Raw genomic sequence first — 21,678 nt, forward strand, 5'->3', positions numbered from 1 at the left:
ATTGTTGAGACTCAGCACTCTAGTACTCTATTTAAAGTACAACAATATTTATAATTCAATTCATCATATAGCATGAGTCATACACATCTGTCTACACTATAATAATTGTAATACAATATCATCTTCTTCTAAGCTTCTTTTTTTATCATTTAACTTAAGTTAGCTCTTCTCTATTTCTGACTGTCAAGCGCGCCACATTTAACTTTAATAAAACTTAATGTAAGTAAGTAAAAGTCTTCTTTAATCATTTACAAGAAGTTCAAGTTATAATAGTTCTCAATATCCGATCCCATTTATGAAAAAACTCAAGAGTTTCTCAAGGGAGACACCTGGGTCCATTGTTATTTGTCTTAACTGTTAACGACGTTATGAATGTCATTGGTAATTCAACTGGCTCTATTTGCGCTGATGGCATGAAAATAACAAAGGTTATTTTAACTCATATCTGAAGCTTACTCCAAAATTATCTTGGCTCCCATTCTCTCCGTCTGTTCTATTCACGACCTAGGAGTTGTTTGCGACACTCATTTTCATTATATCAAGTTTTTCGATAGGAGCGCTATAAAAAGTTCTTTTAAAAAAAAAACATAAACGATTGCAGATATCAATGAAATTCTTTTTTCCCGTCAAAGTACGTTCGATGCCATTATGCATGGAACTCGATTGCTTTTGCATAGCCACCACGGGCACGCTTGCAGAAGTACAGACGCTGAACTCAATTTTCAACGTTCGATATTCGTACGAAGTTCATCAATCGTCGCTGGCTTAAGCCATAGACTTGACGTAGCCCCACAGGAAATAGTCTAACTGCGTCAAATCGCACGATCGAGGAGGCCAAGCTACTGTAACATCTCGTGAGATAACACGTTCTCCAAACTTGGTTTCCAATAAATTGATTGTGACATTCGCTGTGTGGCTTGTGGCTCCATCTTGTTGGAACTACATGTCCTCCAAGTCCATATCATCCAATTGGGGCTACAAATATTCGGTTATCAGTGAACGGTAGTGATCCCCATCCACAGTAACGTACCGGTCTTGATCACCGCGGAAGAAACCACACCCAACCGTAATTTTTTCGGGATGCAATGATGAGTCATTGCTGCCTAAACAAAACATCATATTTTGATTATTGACGAAGCCATTCATCCAAAAAGGAGCTTCATCGCTCAAGATGATTTTCCGATGAAAATAAGGACCATTTTCAAGTTGTTCCTCAGCCCAACTCACGAACATACTACGTTTCTGGTGGCTTCAGTTTTTGCGTCATTTTAATCTTGTAAGGATTTAGGCCAAAATTCACCATAACGATGTCACAAAGATGCCCAACGCTTGAGAACGTAGTGTGAAAGACACATTTGGGGTTTCTGCCACTGAAGCCTTAGCGGCAGTAATATTCTCGACACTACGGCATGCACTTCTTTGTCTCACTAGCACGGGAACGTTTTGTATGTGCCTGTGGATTCAAATTTTTCCTCTAGACGGTCTATTGTTGATCTGCTAGGACGATTATCACGACCATAAGTTGGACGTAGCGCTCTTAACGTTAAGGCCACTGACTCCGAGTTTCGGTTGTAAATTTTAATAATTTTGACATATTTTTGGCTCCTTTATCTTTTCATCATGAAATGGCCAACCTTAATGAAGAGAAATGTGAAAAGAGCGGCAAGAAATATTGCGTCGTTTGCTGTTCCTGTCGCTCTACTTTTGTAGCGACGCTGTTGAAAATTCCAGTATCATTAACAATTCTAACTCATCTTTTGACTTCATTAAACGTTGGTCTCAAGAATTCTCGAACCCCTATGCTACTTAATTACTTTACACCACCTTTGTTATACCTCTACTTGAATAAGCTAGTGCAATCTAGTCTGGTCAACGCAGATATCATCGATTTGCACTTGTGAAGATCGCCTAAGACTTATTAAGCTACAAACCCTACAAAAACGCTGCGAAGTCGCTGATATTTTTATTCCACCCCAGCTTTTAGCAAATACCATAGACTAACTATTTCTTTAAGAAAATATTCCTATTTATACAAACCCAAGGTACGTCAGTCAAGCCCCTCTTTTTCACCTTCCTCATAACCATACAAATTATGGGTTTTTGAACCTATTTCAAGAATGCTTAGCTAACAACGTGCATACAATATCCGACTAGAATATCAGTCCTTCCTCCCTTAGAAACCATCGCTACAACTCGTTATAAGTTTGTTTTGTCATTAAAAACTAAGCATTATGTAAAACTTTTTGTTTTTTTATTTTTTTAAGTTACATCTTACAAACACAATTTAATATTTTATTTCAATTCTTTCAGACGAACATGACTATGAAAATAAAATGTTGTATCTGCAAGGATTAAGCAATTTGCAACTTGGTAATGTTGCCAACTATTTAGATCCAATAGTTAATAATGATGACGAAGATGATGATATTAAATTTTTAGCCGCTTGGGCTACATTACCCTTGGCCACAACTCGTCCAGACAAGGTCTAGCATTTAAGATCCGATATTTTTTTTATAGATGTTATACAATATAAAATGTTTATAATTTCTTTAGATCTACGAAATTTACTGGCCAATTTTTGAATCAAAAAATGCAACTCTTGAACTACGAGTGGCAGCTGTAACATTACTTTTAATTTCAAATCCAACTCCAGCTCGTTTGATAAGTATTCATCGGATAATCCAGAGTGAAACCTGCCCTCATATGATAAATTACTATAGAACAACAATTATAAGTATTTCGGAAACTACATTTCCCTGTTACCAAAATTTGTAAGTTACAATATTTTTCACAATTTGTTTTCAAAAATCTTTTAAATAGTTGGTAAGGCATTATTTTAAATTAATCTATTTCTATTATAACCTCTAAGACGCCGTCTTCTTTCCTACATGCATCGACATCTGCCACAAAAACCAGAACCACGTTACTGGGTAACGGGAAATTATATTTTTGACTATCGTGACTCAAAGTTCGGAATCGGAGCAATGCTTCAAGCTTTTATCGTTGGAGATCCCGTTTCCGATTTACCCGTCGTAATGTATTTCAAGTTTGACACAGAAGCTCTAGGCAAATTTACTGGACAATTAGCGGTAAGTTTTGTTTATCAAAAAAAGGATATACCTTCAAAAATTCATTCGTCATCTTACTAATCTTCTGTTTTTTTCATCAAAGCTTTACATAAAAGCTCGTGGTCTTCCTGATGCAGTTATTGGAAGGCTTATGAAGCCCGAAGCAAATACAATAAAGTTTGAGAACCTTAACAAAATTTTAGAACTTTTAAAAGCGCCTCGAATAGAAAATAAGCCTCTTCACTTAGAACTAATTATTCAAATGGAGGGCAAAACTGTTTTGTCATTTTACCTGAACCAACAGAGCTACATGAATTTAAGCTATCAAGACTGTAATTAAGCATCGAATGAGTATCTATGCTTTTTAAATTAATTTTATATATATTTTTTTTTAAGTGATGAGCCGTTTAAGCTTCCTTATTGCAACTGACAGTCATATAAATATGCAGACTGTGCGATGGCCTTTTATGACAAAATACGCTGCACCAACGGTGTTGGGTACGGCAGCTGATGTCTTATTGGAAACGACAGTTTTAACATCTTTAAGGGGAAACATAACCCAACACACATTGCCAAATGCCATAAAGAGGACTCATCAAATCGACGCAAGGTTAGATTTTACTGCAATTTATGTAGGTTTATATTTTTATCGAATTAAATTAATAATATTTTTAGATATTCATCATATGCATCTTGTCGCAGTCGGAGTTATAATCCGTTCTTAAATTTGGATCATGAAATTAATCGTGAACAAGGCTTTTTAATTTATGTTCCATTTAATAATGACGTTGTCTTGAATATATCAAGCCTTTGTGTGAAGTATTCATTTTCTAGGCCAGAGAAACTAACGAGTGGGATGTCTTTCAAATCAAGATCACTTACATCTACGAAGGGTTTCATCACTAAGTCGTCCTCTCAACCATTTGAAGAACTTATTTTGCCTGAAAGAAAACAAGGATTGGTTTGTTTTGTTTTACAAAATACATAGTTCCTACGATCTTAACACGCCATTGTTTTTTTCATTTTAGTTCCAGCTTTTTAAATACGATTCAGATGATCTGGGTGTATCTTTGGCAATGAACACTAATCATAACGAGCTTATTAAGTATTGTGGAATGCTTCTTAAATCGGAGTTCATGGAAAAGTATGTAAAATTACTATATTTATAAAAAAAAAATACTCTTTTACTTTCGATCAAGATGATTGGAATATAACAAATAATATTAAAATATTGTTAAAAAACACCCGTTATTAGCTTAGGAATGTTGATAGCTATTAATAATGGACTCGAGCGATTGATACAAATGTTTAAATATATAACATGTAGTAAGTGTTAAGGAAAAAGAAGATCTTTCTTCTTTAAATATCTCTAAATTGAGGGTTATAGTTATCATTATTTAACCCAGAACTTCTTCTTTAGTTAATTTTTAGTTTTTCAATGCTGAAATCCTTTTCAACAAACAGCTGATTGTTGATTTCAAATTTAGGATCATGATCGTTCTACTGAAAGCGTTCTTTGCATTCTTACCCGTCAGTTCTACTTTCAATGGTCAACTCTAACCTCGAATGCTTGATTCCAATCAGGAATTCCTTGATACCAATCAAAAAATTTGTGTCCAGTGACATTTCTATTTTGAAGTTTCAAAAGTAAACGTAAATATAACAAAGATTCAATATTTGTTTCATGATATTTCTTTTTCATTATAAAGTTTTAACGTTGACATTATGTTTGAAATACTACACCATTTAAATGACCATCATGCGAATTGTTGGAAGCTTCGGTTCTTTTAAGGTAATTTTAGACCACTCAAAAGTTAAAGGTTTATCTGCATAAACACGGTCTTTCGCGTAGCCCCACAAAAAAAAAGTCCAGCGGTGCCAAATCGCATGATCTTGGAGACCAGTTGATATCGCCTCTAAACGAACAGAAATTAACCAGAAAATGTCTCTTGCACTAAAGCCATATGCGGCCAAGATGTTTGGCATGTGGCACCGTCTTGTTGAATCCACATATTCTTCAAATCGTTTTTTTCAATAGCAGGCAAAAATAAGTCGGTTATCATAACGACTTAGATAACGCTCCGAATTGACGGTGACGTTTCATCGTCGTTTTCGAAGTAGGAAGGTTCAATCACACCTCCGGCCGCCGCCAATTGTTCAAGCACTCATTCGACCTATCTACGACGCGTATTTCTGAATGGTCAGCTGGCTATAGTTGTTGTGTGAGCTGGACTTTATTTGTAGTGTAGATCCAATTGCACAATACGACAAAATATGCGGTAAGACAGTCGTAATTCCTGAGAACGACGAGTAATCGACACTTTCGGGTCTTCGGAAACACTCTTACTAACAGCAGCGATATTTTCAGTGGTACGAGCGAAATGATGATGTCTCTTTAAATTTCTTCACAATTTGTGAATTTGGACGATTATGTGCACCACAATCTCCTCTTAAATCACGATATGTGGCTGTGGCAGGATCACCATTTTTGTATTAGGTTTAAACAATTAGCATTCGTTGTGCGATGAGGTAAGCGATCGGTTTTCGTAAATGTCACACTTTCCACTGAAAAAAAAAATTGGTTTAACAACTTAGTTTGACAGTTGTCGAATTCCAGCCCTACACTTTCGAAACCTCAAAATAGATAACCCACTATAGCAAACCTGTCAAAATAAAAAATAATGATTTCTATAACTAGGCTTAAAACAAAATATCCTCTCGTCAAGCACTTTCATGTTTAAAAGCTTTAATACAAAGATTTAAGATTTTCAATTATTTGTGAACCGATTTGTCGAGTTGAAAATTTTCGACGTTGCAAGGTCCCTACATAAAAATTATTCATAGAGATGTCTGTGCGTGAGTGCGATCAGGAAGTTTTTTCCGTCAACCATAGCTCAAGAACCAGTAGCGATATCGACTTAAAATAAATGTTGTTATACAGATAATATTGCAGAAAGATTCAGAAAGGACTCTCAAAAAATTACTTGACTTGAATTAAATTTTATATTATGCATTGGTGCGTGATACCAAAACAAGTATATTTTTGTGAAAAAAATCCAATTAATATTTTTTTTATAGATCAATAAAACTTAAAAAAAAAATAATTGTCAACTCGATTATTTTACGAACATAAAACGAAAAATAATCCCAAACAAATAAATATGCAATGAAGAATAACGTTTTTAACATCTTGTGAAATTTTGAAAAAAATCGAATTAACTGTTTTTTTTTTATAAAAAATAAAAACCTAAGAAATAAAATTAATAAAACTTTTTAAACATTAAATTACGACTGAAATATCTTTTCAAAAATTTGAAATATAGCCTTCAAATTTTTTCTAATCTGACAGTCAGTTTTTTCATACAAAATTAAAATCTACAAAAAATAGTAAGCAAGTTTGATAAAAATTGATGTTTGGTTATCGATATTTCGTGAATAATAGAAAATATTGACTTTAAATTAATTTCATTCATCCAATTTGTATTTGCTTATATAAGAAATAAAAACTTTTAAGAAATGCTACTAAAATTGGTAAAAATTAACTAAAAATCTGGTTAGCAAAAATAGATTTTATAACCAAACTATTTCATCATAAGGCAAACAATTGTTGGTTGTTTTTCATTTTTATTAGAATAATTTTACTAACAACTTTTTTTAACAAAACACGAAAACCTAAAAGGCTCTTGCAAGACAAATGGACAGACGGGATGGGAAAGTATCAGTGTGGGTCGCATCTCAGCCTTTTTTTTCTTTTCCAATTTTTTTTTTAAATTAATTTGTATTCCTTAATATAAAACTTAAAGCTAATTTAAACTACCTATCCTACCTATAAACTACTTAAAACTAAAACAACCACAGCAGCAAATCTAACGTTTTTTGTTTTTCATATTTTGTTATCTTTTTTATATTTTGTTTATTCCATGTTTTTTTAAAATTTTTTTATTTTATTTCTCCTTGTTCCACCATGCCTATTCTACTTAAAACTAAACCCTAAAACTATAAAACAAGTATGTAAGCCGGCCAAGGCTTAAAACCCCATCCCGACTACCCAATATCAAATGCCGATTGAAGCCACCAAAACTGGTTCTCCTGTTTCACCCTATCAGTTCGGTCCCGTTCGGACACAGCCCTACTGAACCGAAGGAGCTCTGCTCCGCCTTGTGCCATGACGTCCCGATTGTACAGGAGTCGCCTATCCATGGTTGATTAGCAGAACTGCCAATCTATCCTGCATCAGACCGCATCTATCTAAAAAGAGAAATGCCTCTGGTGGAATCCAGCCGCTCAAGCGTGCACTCTCAAAATACTCGTTGTTCGGATAGAACGCCCCAAAAATTAAATTGTTGGTCGAAGACATAGTTCTTGCAATGTGACCTCGAACGAGTTTTATCACGAAATTGTCAATTCTATTGATTCGAGCCCCGTTGTATAGGACCTCGTTGGAATAGTAATGCTCGTAAGAAGATTCGACTGTTCGATATTAACCGGTACAGCGCCAGCGTCGTAAAAACTGCCACTCGAACACCCGAAACTCCACCATCTGGGAAGAGGCAACGTTCAACCACACAGGACAACCATAAACGATCATCGGCCGTATGAGGGCCATGTAGCAAATTACCTTCACTCTAGGGTCAAGCAGACTGCTGAAAAACAGCAGTTTCGTCACAGCGAAGGCTGCACTAGCACTGGTCAGAGCAGCATTTCTATGACTGTCGAAATATAAATACTTATCGAACCAGATACCGAGGTACTACACTACTCGCTTAGTGCTGCCCGTGAAGATCAACGTTGACCATCTTGCGCCAATTCTTGCACTATCCCTCGTGGCCCTAGCCAACGGAGTCCAGAACAGGAATGTCTAAAACTTCTGGACATTTATTTGCAGTTTCCTGTTGAAGACCATTTTTAATTGAGAATGTTGTGGTAGAAGTTACATTGCCACTTTTGACAACAAACTTTTTACCGTTAAGCATATCATAAAGTATATATGTATAACAATGGCATGCTTATTCCAAGCCAGCTCAGTTTTAGGTAAAGACCCTCTAACCATACGGTGTCAAAGGCCTTTTCCATATCAACCAGAACAGCACCTGTGCATTGTTGTTTTAATTTATTCCATTGGATTTCAGAAACGAGTTTAGACGCAGCATGAATTGTGTTATGACCCGCCTTGAACCCGAATTATCCGGAATTATTTTGTTGTCCGTAGCCCACTTAGTCAGAACCCTATTGATGATCTTTTCGAAAACTTTGCTGATGCTCGGAAGAAGACTTATCGACCGGGTTGCAGTTGTCCTTTCGCTTTTTCGGGAGAGAATGAACCACAGCGGTCTTCCAATGCACTGGATAATATGCATTATTCAGTGCATTGTTGAAGAGTGTGGTGTAAATGTCAATTGCCTCCATTGGTAAATGTCTTAGTACAACGTTGGATATACCATCGACACCTGCTGACTTTTTATTTTGTATTGAATTGAAGATGAGCTGGAGCTCAACCTTCGTCGCTAACAAGGGACCTGATCCCAAGGGATCGTCATTGAACCGCATGAAACCTCGGTTCTCAGATCGCCATTGTGTAATATCATTTCGAAGGTAAAAATGAAGTAGCTCTGTTTTCCAGGTCGTGGTTGAGGCGAATGCCAACATTCACCTTGTACACTTGCTGGAGAGCAGCACGCACCTCCTCCACTTTTTCCTTCGGATCTTCAATTATAAGAAAGTCTTCTGGATTGCGCTGTCCTAAGTACGTCTCTGTTCTCTTCAGTTCTTTGAAGTTTCAGACAAGGAAGGTTCTTTTTCCTGAATATCTTGTTGATTTTAGGGAACATACTAGGGCCTCTTGAATTAACTGACCGGGTCTTGCGGTCCCAGAACTTGTTAATTGATACCCTATAGTTCTCCTTAATCAACAGATTGACATTTTTTTATTGATGACTTCAGTGTCCTAACCTCCAAGTCGTGTGGGTCTGTAAGTCGTCTGTATACAAGTTTTTGAGTCTTGTCAGTAAGCCACTCTTGTGCCTTCGCGGTGCGTCAACAGTCGCGTTGTAAATGTTGGTCAATTTCTGTATTTGTCAGGTTTCTGTTGTATGGTGGGGCTATGTCACTCGAACGAAGTTCTCTCGCTAGGGCGTTGGTGAAACGAGGACAGCGCCTCTTACTGTAATTGTAAGAATGCGTTGCAACGTATTCCTCTAACTCCACACGTTCGTTCGGAATCTGCATTGCAGCAGCCAGTCCGCAGTGATCACTGTCGTACTCGACTGTCTGTAAGCAGTTTCGAGAATGATTACCCACTTTGTCTGTTACTGTCAGTCTAGTGTCGTACAGCAAAAGATCTAGAAAGGAGCCGCTTCTTGAATACGATGGCTTTTCGGTAGCCAGCAGGTCGACGCCATATTCAACGCTGTAAAGATTCATCAAATTAAAAAGATGGTTACCTCTGGGATTACTATGTTGATTTCCCCAATCTTCATGTTTTGCGTTCAAATCACCGGCCAAGATGATATAGTTTTCTTCCAAGCTCAGCAAAGTAAGTATCCTGCGGAGCTCCAGCCACATAAGCCGCAATCATATACATCCGCTTCCCTTGAGCGAGAGAGATGCATACAACGCAAACTTCCAGCGTCTTGAGCTTTCGCAATTCATTGTTGTATATGACTTTATAATTAATGCCTTTTCGTATAAAGAGAGCGGAACCGCCACCTTGAGTGGAGTCGGGCCGGTCTTTTCTTACGATATTGTAATTTTTATTAGTCACTTTCTTTTCCTATTTGTCAAGGAAACATTAACACAAAACATGAATTCGATATGTGCATAAAATAAGTAAATAATTGAGTAATAAAGTTTAGCTTATAGTTGAATGAAAAAACATGATCAACTGTCATTTTTGAAGTCCCTAATGTCTAAACCTGTCCATTGAAATTTGTCTAGTACATATTGGAAGAAAACTCTTTGCTTCTTCAATAATTGTAGGGGATTATAAATGACGTCATGGGCGCTCATAAAATAGAGCAGCAAGCTAAAAATAGATTAATGTTTGCGCTTAGAGCGTAAGAGATGGGTTTAAAAAGGCCGAAAGTTACGAATTTGTATGTATTCAACTTTAAGCTCAAATATCTCAAGGTCTACAAAACTGCTTTAACTATTATATTCAAACCAGTCTTAGTTTATACAAAATTTGTTAATCTTATGTGTACTTTTTCTGCGCGTACGAGTGTCTTATTAACAAAAAAGCTTGTGCTTTATTTTCGACGAAATGATAATATTTATTGCAGGTATATAAAATTTCTTTCCTTAGTTTTCCATTTTATTTCAAATTATTTAATGCAAGATGTGAATTACTACATGGTTTTTGAAATATGTTCCTATTTTCTTACCCTATATTTTTCATTTCTAGTGGTTTTTCAAGAAGTAGCATCATAAACATACTCATGCATCTTTTTGGAGTAGCTCAACTAAGTTCAATACATTTGGGACATGATCGAAATTTTTCATTGTTAGTAACAAATGACAAAAGCACAAAAGTAAGAACTTTTAAATTTACTCTTTTTGTTTTTATTAATTACTTTTGTTTCTCTTTAAAGATCGAAGGATGTTTTTGTAATACTCAAATTATAAATGGAGACGATAATGTTGGACAACATTTTGATTTTACCATGATTCATACTGATGATATATCAAATGATATTTTACATAAATGGAATACAACAATGGACTTTAAACAATCTACCAAAACTAAATGGTATAATGTTATTGGCAAAATTGAACGTACTACTGGATCGGATGATAACGGATGGAAGGTAATTACATTTTTTATTTTTAGGCATTTTTTCAGAAATACTGCATAAAAAATCGAGTTTACAGAAACGGAATTTTACATAATGACTGCTTATAAAACTCTTTTTTGAAGGCATCAAACCATTGCTTCCTTACAATCGTTACATTTGAGTTTCGGTAAAATATTATTAACCTCCTATAGGAAGTTATTGTAATGGGTAAGTTTTGTCAAATTGAAAATGTTGACATTTCTTGACGCTTCAAGGTCCCTAGAGTCAAAATAAAAACTTTTTAGGAAGATGTCTGTGGCGTGTGTACGTGCGTCCGTACGTAGTCGTCCATAGCACAAGAACCAGCAGAGATATCGACTTCAAATAAAAAAAGAGGCTGGGATGCGACCCACACTGATAACTTCCCATCCGGTCTGTCGATTTGTCTTGCTTAAAAGTTTGTCTTTATGTACACGTATCAATTTTTACCAAATTTGCGTACTCTTTTTGTAGATTTTATTTTTTATATGAAAAAACGGACTGTTGGATTTTTATATAAAAATTACTGAATATCGAAAACAATATTTTCTGTGAAATAAAATAAATTTCAAGCCAATATTTTTAAGTTTTGAAAAGCTATTTGAGTCGAAAGTAAATTTTTACAAAGTTTTAGTACTGTTTTTTTTTTTGAGTTTTATTTTTTGTAACAAAAACTGTCAATTCGATTTTTTTTTAATTTTACCAACAATATTTCTTATGAGATAAAATTAGTTTAAAGCCAATACTTAAAATTTTTAAAGAGATATTTGAGTCAAAAATCAATTCTTACCAACTTTTATACATTTTTTTAGGTTTTTATTTTTTGTAAAAAAAATGTCAATTCGATTTTTTTCAAACTTTAATTGAATGTTGACAGCAAGATTTTTTGAAAGATAAAAGTAAATTAAAGCCAATATCTCAAAGTTTTGAAAAGATATTTGAGTCAAAAATCAATTCTTACCAACTTTTATACATTTTTTTAGGTTTTTATTTTTTGTAAAAAAAAATGTCAATTCGATTTTTTTCAAACTTTAATTGAATGTTGACAGCAAGATTTTTTGAAAGATAAAAGTAAATTAAAGCCAATATCTCAAAGTTTTAAAAAGATATTTGAGTCGAAAATCAGTTTTTACCAACTTTTATACATTTTTTTTTAGGTTTTTATTTTTTGTAAAAAAACTGCCAGTTTGATTTTTTTCAAACTTTAATTGTATGTTGACAACTAGATTTTTTGAAAGATAAAAGTCAATTAAAGCCAATATCTCAAAGTTTTGAATAGATATTTGAGTCGAAAATCAATTTTTACCAACTTTTATAATTTTTTTTAGGTTTTTATTTTTTGTAAAAAAAACTGTCAATTCGATTTTTTTCAAACTTTGATTGTATGTTGACAACAAAATTTTTTGAAAGATAAAAGTAAATTTAAGCCAATATTTCAAAGTTTTGAAAAGATATTCGAGTCGAAAATCAATTTTTACCAACTTTTATAATTTTTTTTTAGGTTTTTATTTTTTGTAAAAAAAACTGTCAATTCGATTTTTCTCAAAATTTTATCAGATGTCAAAAACATTATTCTTCGTTGCACAAAATTGTTTTAGAGATAAAATCATATTTCAGTCGTAAAATTTTGGAGGTGACAAATTTTTTTTTCAGTTTTATTGATTTAAAAAAAAACCGTTATATTGATTTTTTTCAAAAAATATACCTGTTTGGTATCACGTTACAATCTATTATATAAAATTTAATTCAAGTCTCTAGCGTTTTTGGTTCGTAAGATATTTAGGGTTAACCAAAATTTTCACCTTATTTTCAAACTGCTATGGTAAAAAAACCACCCACGCAATTTTCTTGAGAGCCCTTTCTGCATCTTTCTGCCTTTTTATCTGTATAACAAAATTTATATGAAGTCGATATCTCTTCTGGTTCTTGAGCTATGGACGACGAAAAAAACGTCGCGAACGTATGGACGTACGGACGTACAAACGTACGTACACACGCACGCACAGACATCTTTCTAAAAATCTTTTATTTCGACTCTAGGGACCTTGAAACGTCGAGAAATGTCAAAATTTTCAATTTGACAAATCGGACCCATTACAATAACTTCCTATGGGAAGTTAAAAATCGAATTGACAGTTGTCTTACAAAAAATAAAAACTTATAAGAAAAATTGGTAAAAATTGTTTTTCGACTCAAATATCTTATCGAAAATTTGAGATTTTGGCTTCCAACTAATTTTAACTTATAAGAAATATTGTTTAACATTCGAAACAATTTTGAGAAAAATCAATTTGATAGTTTTTTTTACAAAAAATAAAAACCTAAAAAAATTACTCAAAGTTGGTAAAAATTGATTTTCGACTCAAATATCTTATCGAAAATTTGAGATTTTGGCTTCCATCTAATTTTAACTTATAAGAAATATTGTTTAACATTCGAAACAATTTTGAGAAAAATCAATTTGATAGTTTTTTTTACAAAAAATAAAAACCTAAAAAAATTACTCAAAGTTGGTAAAAATTGATTTTCGACTCAAATATCTTATCAAAAATTTGAGATTTTGGCTTCCAACTAATTTTAACTTATAAGAAATATTGTTTAACATTCGAAACAATTTTGAGAAAAATCAATTTGATAGTTTTTTTACAAAAAATTAAAAACCTAAACAAATTACTCAAAGTTGGTAAAAATTGATCTTCGACTCAAATATCTTATCGAAAATTTGAGATTTTGACTTCCAACTTATTTTATCTTATAAGAAATATTATTGTCAATATTTGGTAAAATTTTAAGATAAATCGAATTGATAGTTTTTTTTACAAAAAATAAAAACTTAAAAGAAAATTTAACAAAAGTTGGTAAAAATTGATTTTCGACTCAAATATCTTTTCAAAACTTTGAGATATTGGCTTTAAACTACTTTTATCTTTTAAAAAATATTGTTATCAACATTCAGTAAAGTTTTGAGAAAAATCTAATTGACAGTTAGAAATGCTACTAAAACTTTTAAAAAAATGTTTTTTCGACTAAAAATCTATTTAAAACTAGATTTTCAAATTAAACTATTTCTTTATATGAAAAATATTGTTGGTAATTTTAAAATTTTGATGAATAATTCAGCTAACAACTTTTTTAACCCAACACAAAAACGTTCAGACTTTTGAGCAAAACAAATCGACAAACGGGATGGAAAGTTATTAGTGTGGGTCGCATCCCAGCTCCTTTTTTTACCTATAAATGACATTTACATACATATATAAAAAGTATTTCAAGAGCCAACAAAAAACTATCTCATTCTTTACAACCTACACAAAACACATCTGGGCTTCTGAGCACAAGTTGCAAGTCGAAGAAGTGTCTCGTTACTGATTACGCCTTAAAAAGCGATACATTTGTCCTGCTCACACTACTACGACTCTCCAAAACTTTTTGCACTGAAATTCACTCGGTACTGTATAGAAGACGCACTCCATCATTTTGAACCTGTTTGGTTCTATATCAAAGTACATAGACTGCACTATTCCTAAGCCCCTATTTGGAAAAAACTTCCAGGTATCCATTCCATCCAGAGATACCATTCCGCCTCCCTAATCATTGTAGCGTCTTCCAAGCTGAAATTTTAGCGATTAAAGAGGTCCTCTCCTGGCTAAGAGAACGTGATATCATTTTCTGATATCCGCATCTTCTCTGACAGTCAGGCTGCTATTAAATGTATTAACGATGTCTCAACCAAATCTCTAGGTGGCACAATTTACCAACATGCGCAGCCACAAAACTCATATGGCCTTTACTGGACCTAAGGCGCTCTAAAGACTCGTTATCTCAAAGTAGACTTCATATTAGCTCCTTAATAGGTGTCCTTACGGGACACTTTCTTATAGGCAGACACGCAATACGATTTGATGTTGCCTCAAATGACTTCTGCAGGAGCTGTATGGACGAAGAAGAAGAGGAACCAATCTCTCACCTCCTCTGCACTTGCCCTGCTCTTTCACTAAGACGCAAACTTCATCTGGGAGACTACTCTTTTGATAATCCCATCAGTGAACTTGCTAAAAAGGATATCAAATCTTCTTCGCTTTATAAGAAGCTCAAAATGGTTCGACTAGTAATTCTCTAGATTCATGTGGTATCACAATGGGCCTTTTCTTTTGTCCTAAGTAATCCGCAGCCACGTTAAGCTAACCTAACCTATAGAAGTCGGCAACAAAGTTTTGTGTTGTGCCAATTGGCAGATCGCCTTATTTTACTAATGTAAATATATTATGGGATCCCATAAAGATCAATACTTAAACCACATTTCTTTTCTATTAAGATTAATGATTTTCCGCACTTAGTAAAAAGTGACGCACAAACTTACTCTTATATCCAAAGACTCTGTTTAAAAACTAATTATATTTTAAAATTAACCTTAACGATAAGTTTGTCTTCAAAAATTTAAATGCCATATAATAATTATTAATTAACCAAAAACCTTTGATTTATCAATTTTTGTTTTTCACTTTTTTATATTTTCTATTCTAAAACAAGTTAAAATAATTCACACAATAAATTATGGTAACAAAATATTAAATAAATTCAGAAATTCGTCTGCTAAAAACTAACCGGATTTTTGTCAAAAATTATTAATATTTTGTCCAGTAACCTTTATTTTTAAAAACTTCTTGGCATCGACGATTAATTGTCATTCTTGAAAGCTGCAAAAAGAGAGCTCGTTGAAGTGTGCGTTCTCTTTCCAACCCTCCTTATAAAAACTGCCCACAAGCTCTCGATAGGGTTTAAATCGGGAGATTGGGACGGCCACTCTAAGACACAAATATTTTTTGTTGCAAACCACTCATTTAGCAGCTTTGAAGAATATTTGGATCATTATCCTGCTGAAAAACCAAGCATTTCCTCTTCAGCACATGGCAGCATTGTTGACTCCAAAATATCCCTATATTGAAAACAGTCCATATTTACTGCGATTTGATGTATCGGACCAACACCTGCACCGGAAAAGCAACCTCAGACCATCACCGAGGCACCACCGTGCTTAACCGTAGGGAGTACATTTGCTGGCTTTAAGCGTGTTCCTTTCGAGCGCCTTACTGTCATTCTACCATCGGAGTAAAATAAGTTGAATTTGCTTTCATCACTGAAAAGCACACTTTTCCATTATTATTATGCTTATAGTCCAGCTCAAATTATTTTTTGCAAATTCAACCCTGACTAAATACTTTAATTAAGAAATTGAAAGTCTTTCCGATGCATCTGTCATATTTTAACTTTTTACGGTGTTTTTCAGCAGCTTTTTTGTTGGTCGGAACGCATAAAGACCGAATTCCCTTAAACGACTCCTTACGATTTTGTTGATGTAAAGTGCGCTATAGATAAATTTAGATCCTCACAGATGTTTTTCGAGGACGCAAAAGAATCCTTAAGAACAAAATTCTTTACGCGTCTATCTGTTTCTACTGATTTTCCGCTTCTAATATTTTTGATAATGTCATAAACCGTTAAATTACGAATTTTCAGCATTTTAGTGATTACATTTTCTATTGTACCCGCTTGATACTTTTCTAACACTTTACAACGAACAGCATTTGTGTGACGTGCTTTAGCCATTTTATTAATCGAATTAATTTCTATTTAGACAGCTCACAACCTGCTTAGTTTTTTTAAGTAATTATGTTATCCAAATGACAAGAAAAACCGTTACCTAAACATCAAGACTCGAAGTTTTGTATAAAATCCGGTTAGCTTTGAACAGGGATATTATGGGGTTAATTTATATATTTTATATTTATTTTTTTAACTATTAGATAATTATTTTTTTCAAGTACTTATAAAGTATACTAATATGTTTTTGGAATAAACACAAACAACAAATTCAGTTTGATTTTTCCTAGTTGATATTGAGGAAGGCATTATACAAAAAAATCCGGAATCCGGTTTATAGCATCACTCTATGTATAATTATTTTGTTTGTTCTGAAAGATAATTTTTGTATGCAGTTTTGTAAAGCTTTTTAAGATATGTTTGATTTTTATAAAAAAGTGATGACCCGTTATCGATATAACGAATTTTGAAAAATATCCTAACAATGATGTTTTTGATCATGAAATATTATTAAGACAAGTAAAGAAGATTGAAATCCGTTCATTAATTCTTGAGAAAACTTACAAACAAAATAACAGTTATATGGGAGGTGCCCTTCTGAAGCAATACAAACAATATTTTTTTTAATTGAAAGAAGCCAAGATAAGAAAAAAAATTAGAAAAAATTTTAGAAAAATGAATATGAGTTCGTTTTTGAGAAAATTCGAATTATCAATTTTTGACCAAAAACATTTTTGTGTTTACTGTTATTTTTCGTTAAAAACAAATTTAACGTCTAGCTCGAATTGGCTTAAAATCTAAATTTCTAAATTTGAAGTCAATCAACAGAGAGATTAACTGAATCGGGGACCTACTTTTTTCTACTTCTCTATCCTCTTGCATAAGAAATCGTTTTGTTAGTAACAAATAAACTGTACAATATAAAAAATCGTACTTAGTTCAAAAGAGAATGTATTTATAAGGATATATTTTTGAGACAATCGGTTTCAAATTGTCTTGATTTATGAGCCCGGCATAGTTTAAAGATGCAGTATTGAGATAAACGCGTTTGAAGTTTTGAGAACCAAGTTGAAATTCATGAATAATTTTGAAATACATGAATAATTTACAAATACGATGCTAAATTCTACCTTAAGGTTATAAGAAAAAAATTTAAACAAATATACATCTATCTAAATAAAACTGTGAGTCTTGTTTCCGGACACTTTTAAAGTATTTCAGGTGTAAAGAAGTTTGTTTTATCAGTCAACCGTATAGGTACAATGAAAATGTTATCTTTGTTTATAAGCGTTTTCAAAGTCTGGTTAGTTAAAACCAACAATTTTAGTGTTTGAAGTGAAACTCATTTCTGATCAATAATTTTAGGTGCAATAAGTAAGATGCAAGGGCGGATCCAGACTTTTCATCAGGGGGGGTCACACACTTAGATGAGTTTTTACTTACCGCTGAAAAATGTTCTCTAATGGTTTGTAAAGGATGCTAACAAAATTTAATAATTGCTAAAATGACAACTTTAGTTATTAAATTATTTAGAACACTGTTGTCCAGCAAGGTATGGTCTTACTATTTAATTTGGATGGCTCATGAAAGCATTCCAAGATTCGAAAAGTTGTCTAAATATGCCATGTTTAAGAGCTAAAATACAATAGCTAAGAGTGTTTTTGGTACATTTCGGGCAGAAATGTAGGAAATTGTTTTGAAACATTGCTTTTTTCCAAAAACAAAACACATTTTGACATAGTTTTTTCGAACTCAATTTCCGGGTGTCTCATATTACTATCGTTATCAATCTGCTTACTCGTATTTGGATCTTATAAAGGCGTCAACAAAATTTAAAAATTGTAGAGACAAAAAGGTTTGGTTCTTGAATTTAAGGAAATAGTTGTATTTAATAACATAATTTATCTAAAAAAAACTAAATTAAAAAAAAGTAAGGTAAGTAAACGAATAAGGTGGGAAGAAAAGTTTTGCAGCACTCACAAATTACACGTTTCAAAGCTTTTATATCAATAGATATGAAACTTCTTCACTTAGCCATTATTTTAACAAAAGTGTCACTTGATTTTTGGGACATTTGTATCATTGAAATTCATGTTTAAATCTCAGTTCTAGAGCATAGTAAATTTATTTAATTTTTTAAGATCTTTTGTATTCAACAGAAAACCGATTATGAAAGAAATGAAATGCACGACTGGGACGCACGAACTTGATAATTTTCTCCAAAAAGTCTGTTTAAAAATATTGCCTATATTTTAAGATTTAAAAATGTACCTCCAAAATAAGTTCTTTAAATGTAAAATGTTCATAAACAAAATTAGTATGTTATTAAAAATTAAAAAAAAAATACATTTTTGATCATAAAAAATCATCATCAATTTGATCATTGACACGGAAAGAGAAGAATTTTGAAATCGTTCCAGTAGTTCTTGAAAAAACTTAAAAAGAAAAATTGTTTTTAGGGGAACCATTCTGGAGCAATACGAAAAGAAACCAAATTAAGAACAGAAAATTTTGAGAAAGTTTTAGGATATTCACATGTTTGAACCAAGAAATTTGTGCGGGGACTGCAGTTATTTTTTGTATTAATACAATGATAAAAACTCGCTACACTAATCAGCTGAAAATCTTAATTTCAATCAGAACAATTGTTTGCACTGTAGGGGTCAGGAACGACAGACAGACGGAAGGAATCGAGGTACCCACTTTTTTCGACTTCTCTACCGTCGTAATGTCATATTTGATTAAAAACTCTAGTTTGAAATTGCTTACTAATGCAAAACTTGCTATAAACATAGTTCCTATATATCGCAATAAAAATCACTTCACACATAAATAGTGATATGTGTGTCAAAAAAATGTAATAATAAAATTGAAGGCTAGTTTAAGGAATTCAAAGGCAACTTAATATAAAATTAATGATCTCTTATTCAAGGTTTCTTCTTAAGAACCTCTTTTTTCTTAGAAAAAAATTTTATGAAAATAATTTAAAGCATGACTTAAGTTTTTTCAAGTTCTAAGTTGAGCGAAAATCAAAATTTGAGTTGTTTTTGACCGCAAACCGCTTTTTCTTGAATTTCGTTAAATTACTAATAAATCTTTAAATAAAATCTTTACTTATACAACTCAACTGTATAAACTTTTTGGCTCATATGACCCCCCCCCCCCCTGGACAATTGGTCAAAAGTTGATGAATTTGTGCTGTGGTTTTGAAATAGGGCTGAATATCCATTCATATTATGTTCCTGGTCCTATATTCAGTCAAAAGTATTAGCAACAAAGTTTAAGGAAGTCAAATACAAATGTTGTTTTTTATATACAAAAAATAAATAAATTATCTACCAGGGTGGGCCATGACCCCTACTACCCCCCCCCCTGGATCCGTCATTGAGTAGATTTACATGCCTTAAAATTGTTTCAAAAGTTTAAATCGACTTTATTAGACACCAAGACTTTATTAGACACCAAGACCTAACCGGACATGTAGCAGCTGATAAAGTTGGCCGAAGTCTTAATGGCGTTTATTCTTACTTAAATATAGGAAAGATTCGTACAGATAAAACATAAATGGATGTAAAAACAACTTTAAAAACAGCAGTTTAGGACGAGCAATTTTTAAGTGTGCATTTGAATCTTGTGATTCTGGGGCAAAAAAAGTCTCCCAACAGTTTTAAGAGTTATTACAACTCGAGCTATTTTATACGAATTTAACTTAAGAAAAATCCGCTATACTTAACGAACAACGGAAAGTTATGCTTTTAGAGTTTTTCAAAACTTAAAAAAGAGGCTGGGATGTGACCAACACTGATAACTTCCCATCCCTTCGGTCGATTTGTCTTGCTTAAAAGGTTTGTAGGTTTTCGTGTTTTGTTAAAAGTTGTCTGTTAAATTATTCTAAAAAAATTTAAAATGTTTGCAGATGATGAAATAATCTTCTTTGGTTAACGAGACTTTTATTCGAAATCCAATTTTTACCAATTTAAGTAGCATTTCTTAAAAGTTTGTATTTCTAATATAAACAAATACAAATTGGATGAATGAAATTAATTTGAAGCCAATGTTTTCTATTATTCACGAGATTTCGAAAACCGAACATCAATTTTTACCAATTTTGCGTACTATTTTTTGTACATTTTAAATCTATATAAAAAAATGACTGTTAGATTTTTATAAACAAATTACTGAATGTTAAAAACAGTATTTATATTAAATTTTTGAAAAAAATTGAGTCGAAAATCAATTTCTTAAGTATTTATTTAATGTTCAAAAACTGTATTTTCCATTTTTTTTTTAAATTTATATCGAATGTTCAAAACAATATTTCTTATTAGATAAAATAAGTTTAAAGTCAATATCTCAATGTTTCGAAAATATATTGAAGTCGAAAATCAATTTTCACCAACTTTTGGTAATTTATTTTTTAGGTTTTCATTTTTTTGTAAAAAAAAGAACTGTCAATTCGATTTTTCTCAAAATGTTACTGAATATTGACAACAATATTTAAACAAAAAATAGTTTAAGTTGGAAGCCAAAATATCCAATTTTTGAAAAGATATTTGAGTCGAAATTAAATTTGTACCAACTTTGAGTAATGTTTTTTTTTAGTTTTTTTTAATTTTTGTAAAAAAGAACTGTCAATTTGGTTTTTCTTTAAATTTTTCCAGATGTTTAAAATGTTATTCTTCGTTGCAAACAATTGATTTGGAGATAAAACCATTTTTTTCGTAAAACTTTCGAGGTGACAAATTTATAATATATGGTAAAAAAACCACAAACACAATTTTCTTGAGAGCCCTTTCTGCATCTTTCTGCATTATAATCTGTATAACAAAATTAATTTGAAGTCGATATCTCTTCTGGTTTTTGAGCTATGGACAACGAAAAAACGTCGCGAACGTACGGACACACGCACGCACAGACATCTTTCCAAAAATCTTTTATTTCTACTCTAGGGACCTTGAAAGGTCCATAAATGTCAAAATTTTCAATTTAACAAACAAATCGGACCATTAAAATGGGCAGGTTCAGACGACACAAGATACTTGAAAGTTAGGCAAGTTTCGAGTATCTGTTTGACCAGATGCCAAACAATTACCTTCGAATTAAGGCAACTTTAATGGAAAGTTGGCTGGAAAGTTAGCCAAGAAAAATCTCCCTAACTATTAAGTCAAATCTTCTTCTATCAAAATAACAGTTGATAATGT

General features: G+C 32.6%; 1 protein-coding gene across 1 annotated transcript in view; it reads left to right on the forward strand.

The window, feature by feature from the left end:
• Window positions 1–21,678, forward strand: part of LOC129939278 (uncharacterized) — a 59,113-nt gene that overhangs the window by 25,447 nt on the left and 11,988 nt on the right. The window contains exons 7-15 of the mRNA XM_056047245.1: window positions 2,311–2,483; window positions 2,554–2,771; window positions 2,870–3,089; window positions 3,172–3,400; window positions 3,465–3,678; window positions 3,744–4,029; window positions 4,097–4,212; window positions 10,468–10,594; window positions 10,655–10,870. Of these exons, the coding sequence (XP_055903220.1) occupies window positions 2,311–2,483; window positions 2,554–2,771; window positions 2,870–3,089; window positions 3,172–3,400; window positions 3,465–3,678; window positions 3,744–4,029; window positions 4,097–4,212; window positions 10,468–10,594; window positions 10,655–10,870 (1,799 nt within the window). The remainder of the gene's footprint in view (window positions 1–2,310; window positions 2,484–2,553; window positions 2,772–2,869; window positions 3,090–3,171; window positions 3,401–3,464; window positions 3,679–3,743; window positions 4,030–4,096; window positions 4,213–10,467; window positions 10,595–10,654; window positions 10,871–21,678) is intronic.

The sequence above is a fragment of the Eupeodes corollae genome, chromosome 1 (genome assembly GCF_945859685.1).
Source record: "Eupeodes corollae chromosome 1, idEupCoro1.1, whole genome shotgun sequence".
NCBI classification, from domain to species: Eukaryota; Metazoa; Arthropoda; class Insecta; order Diptera; family Syrphidae; genus Eupeodes; species Eupeodes corollae.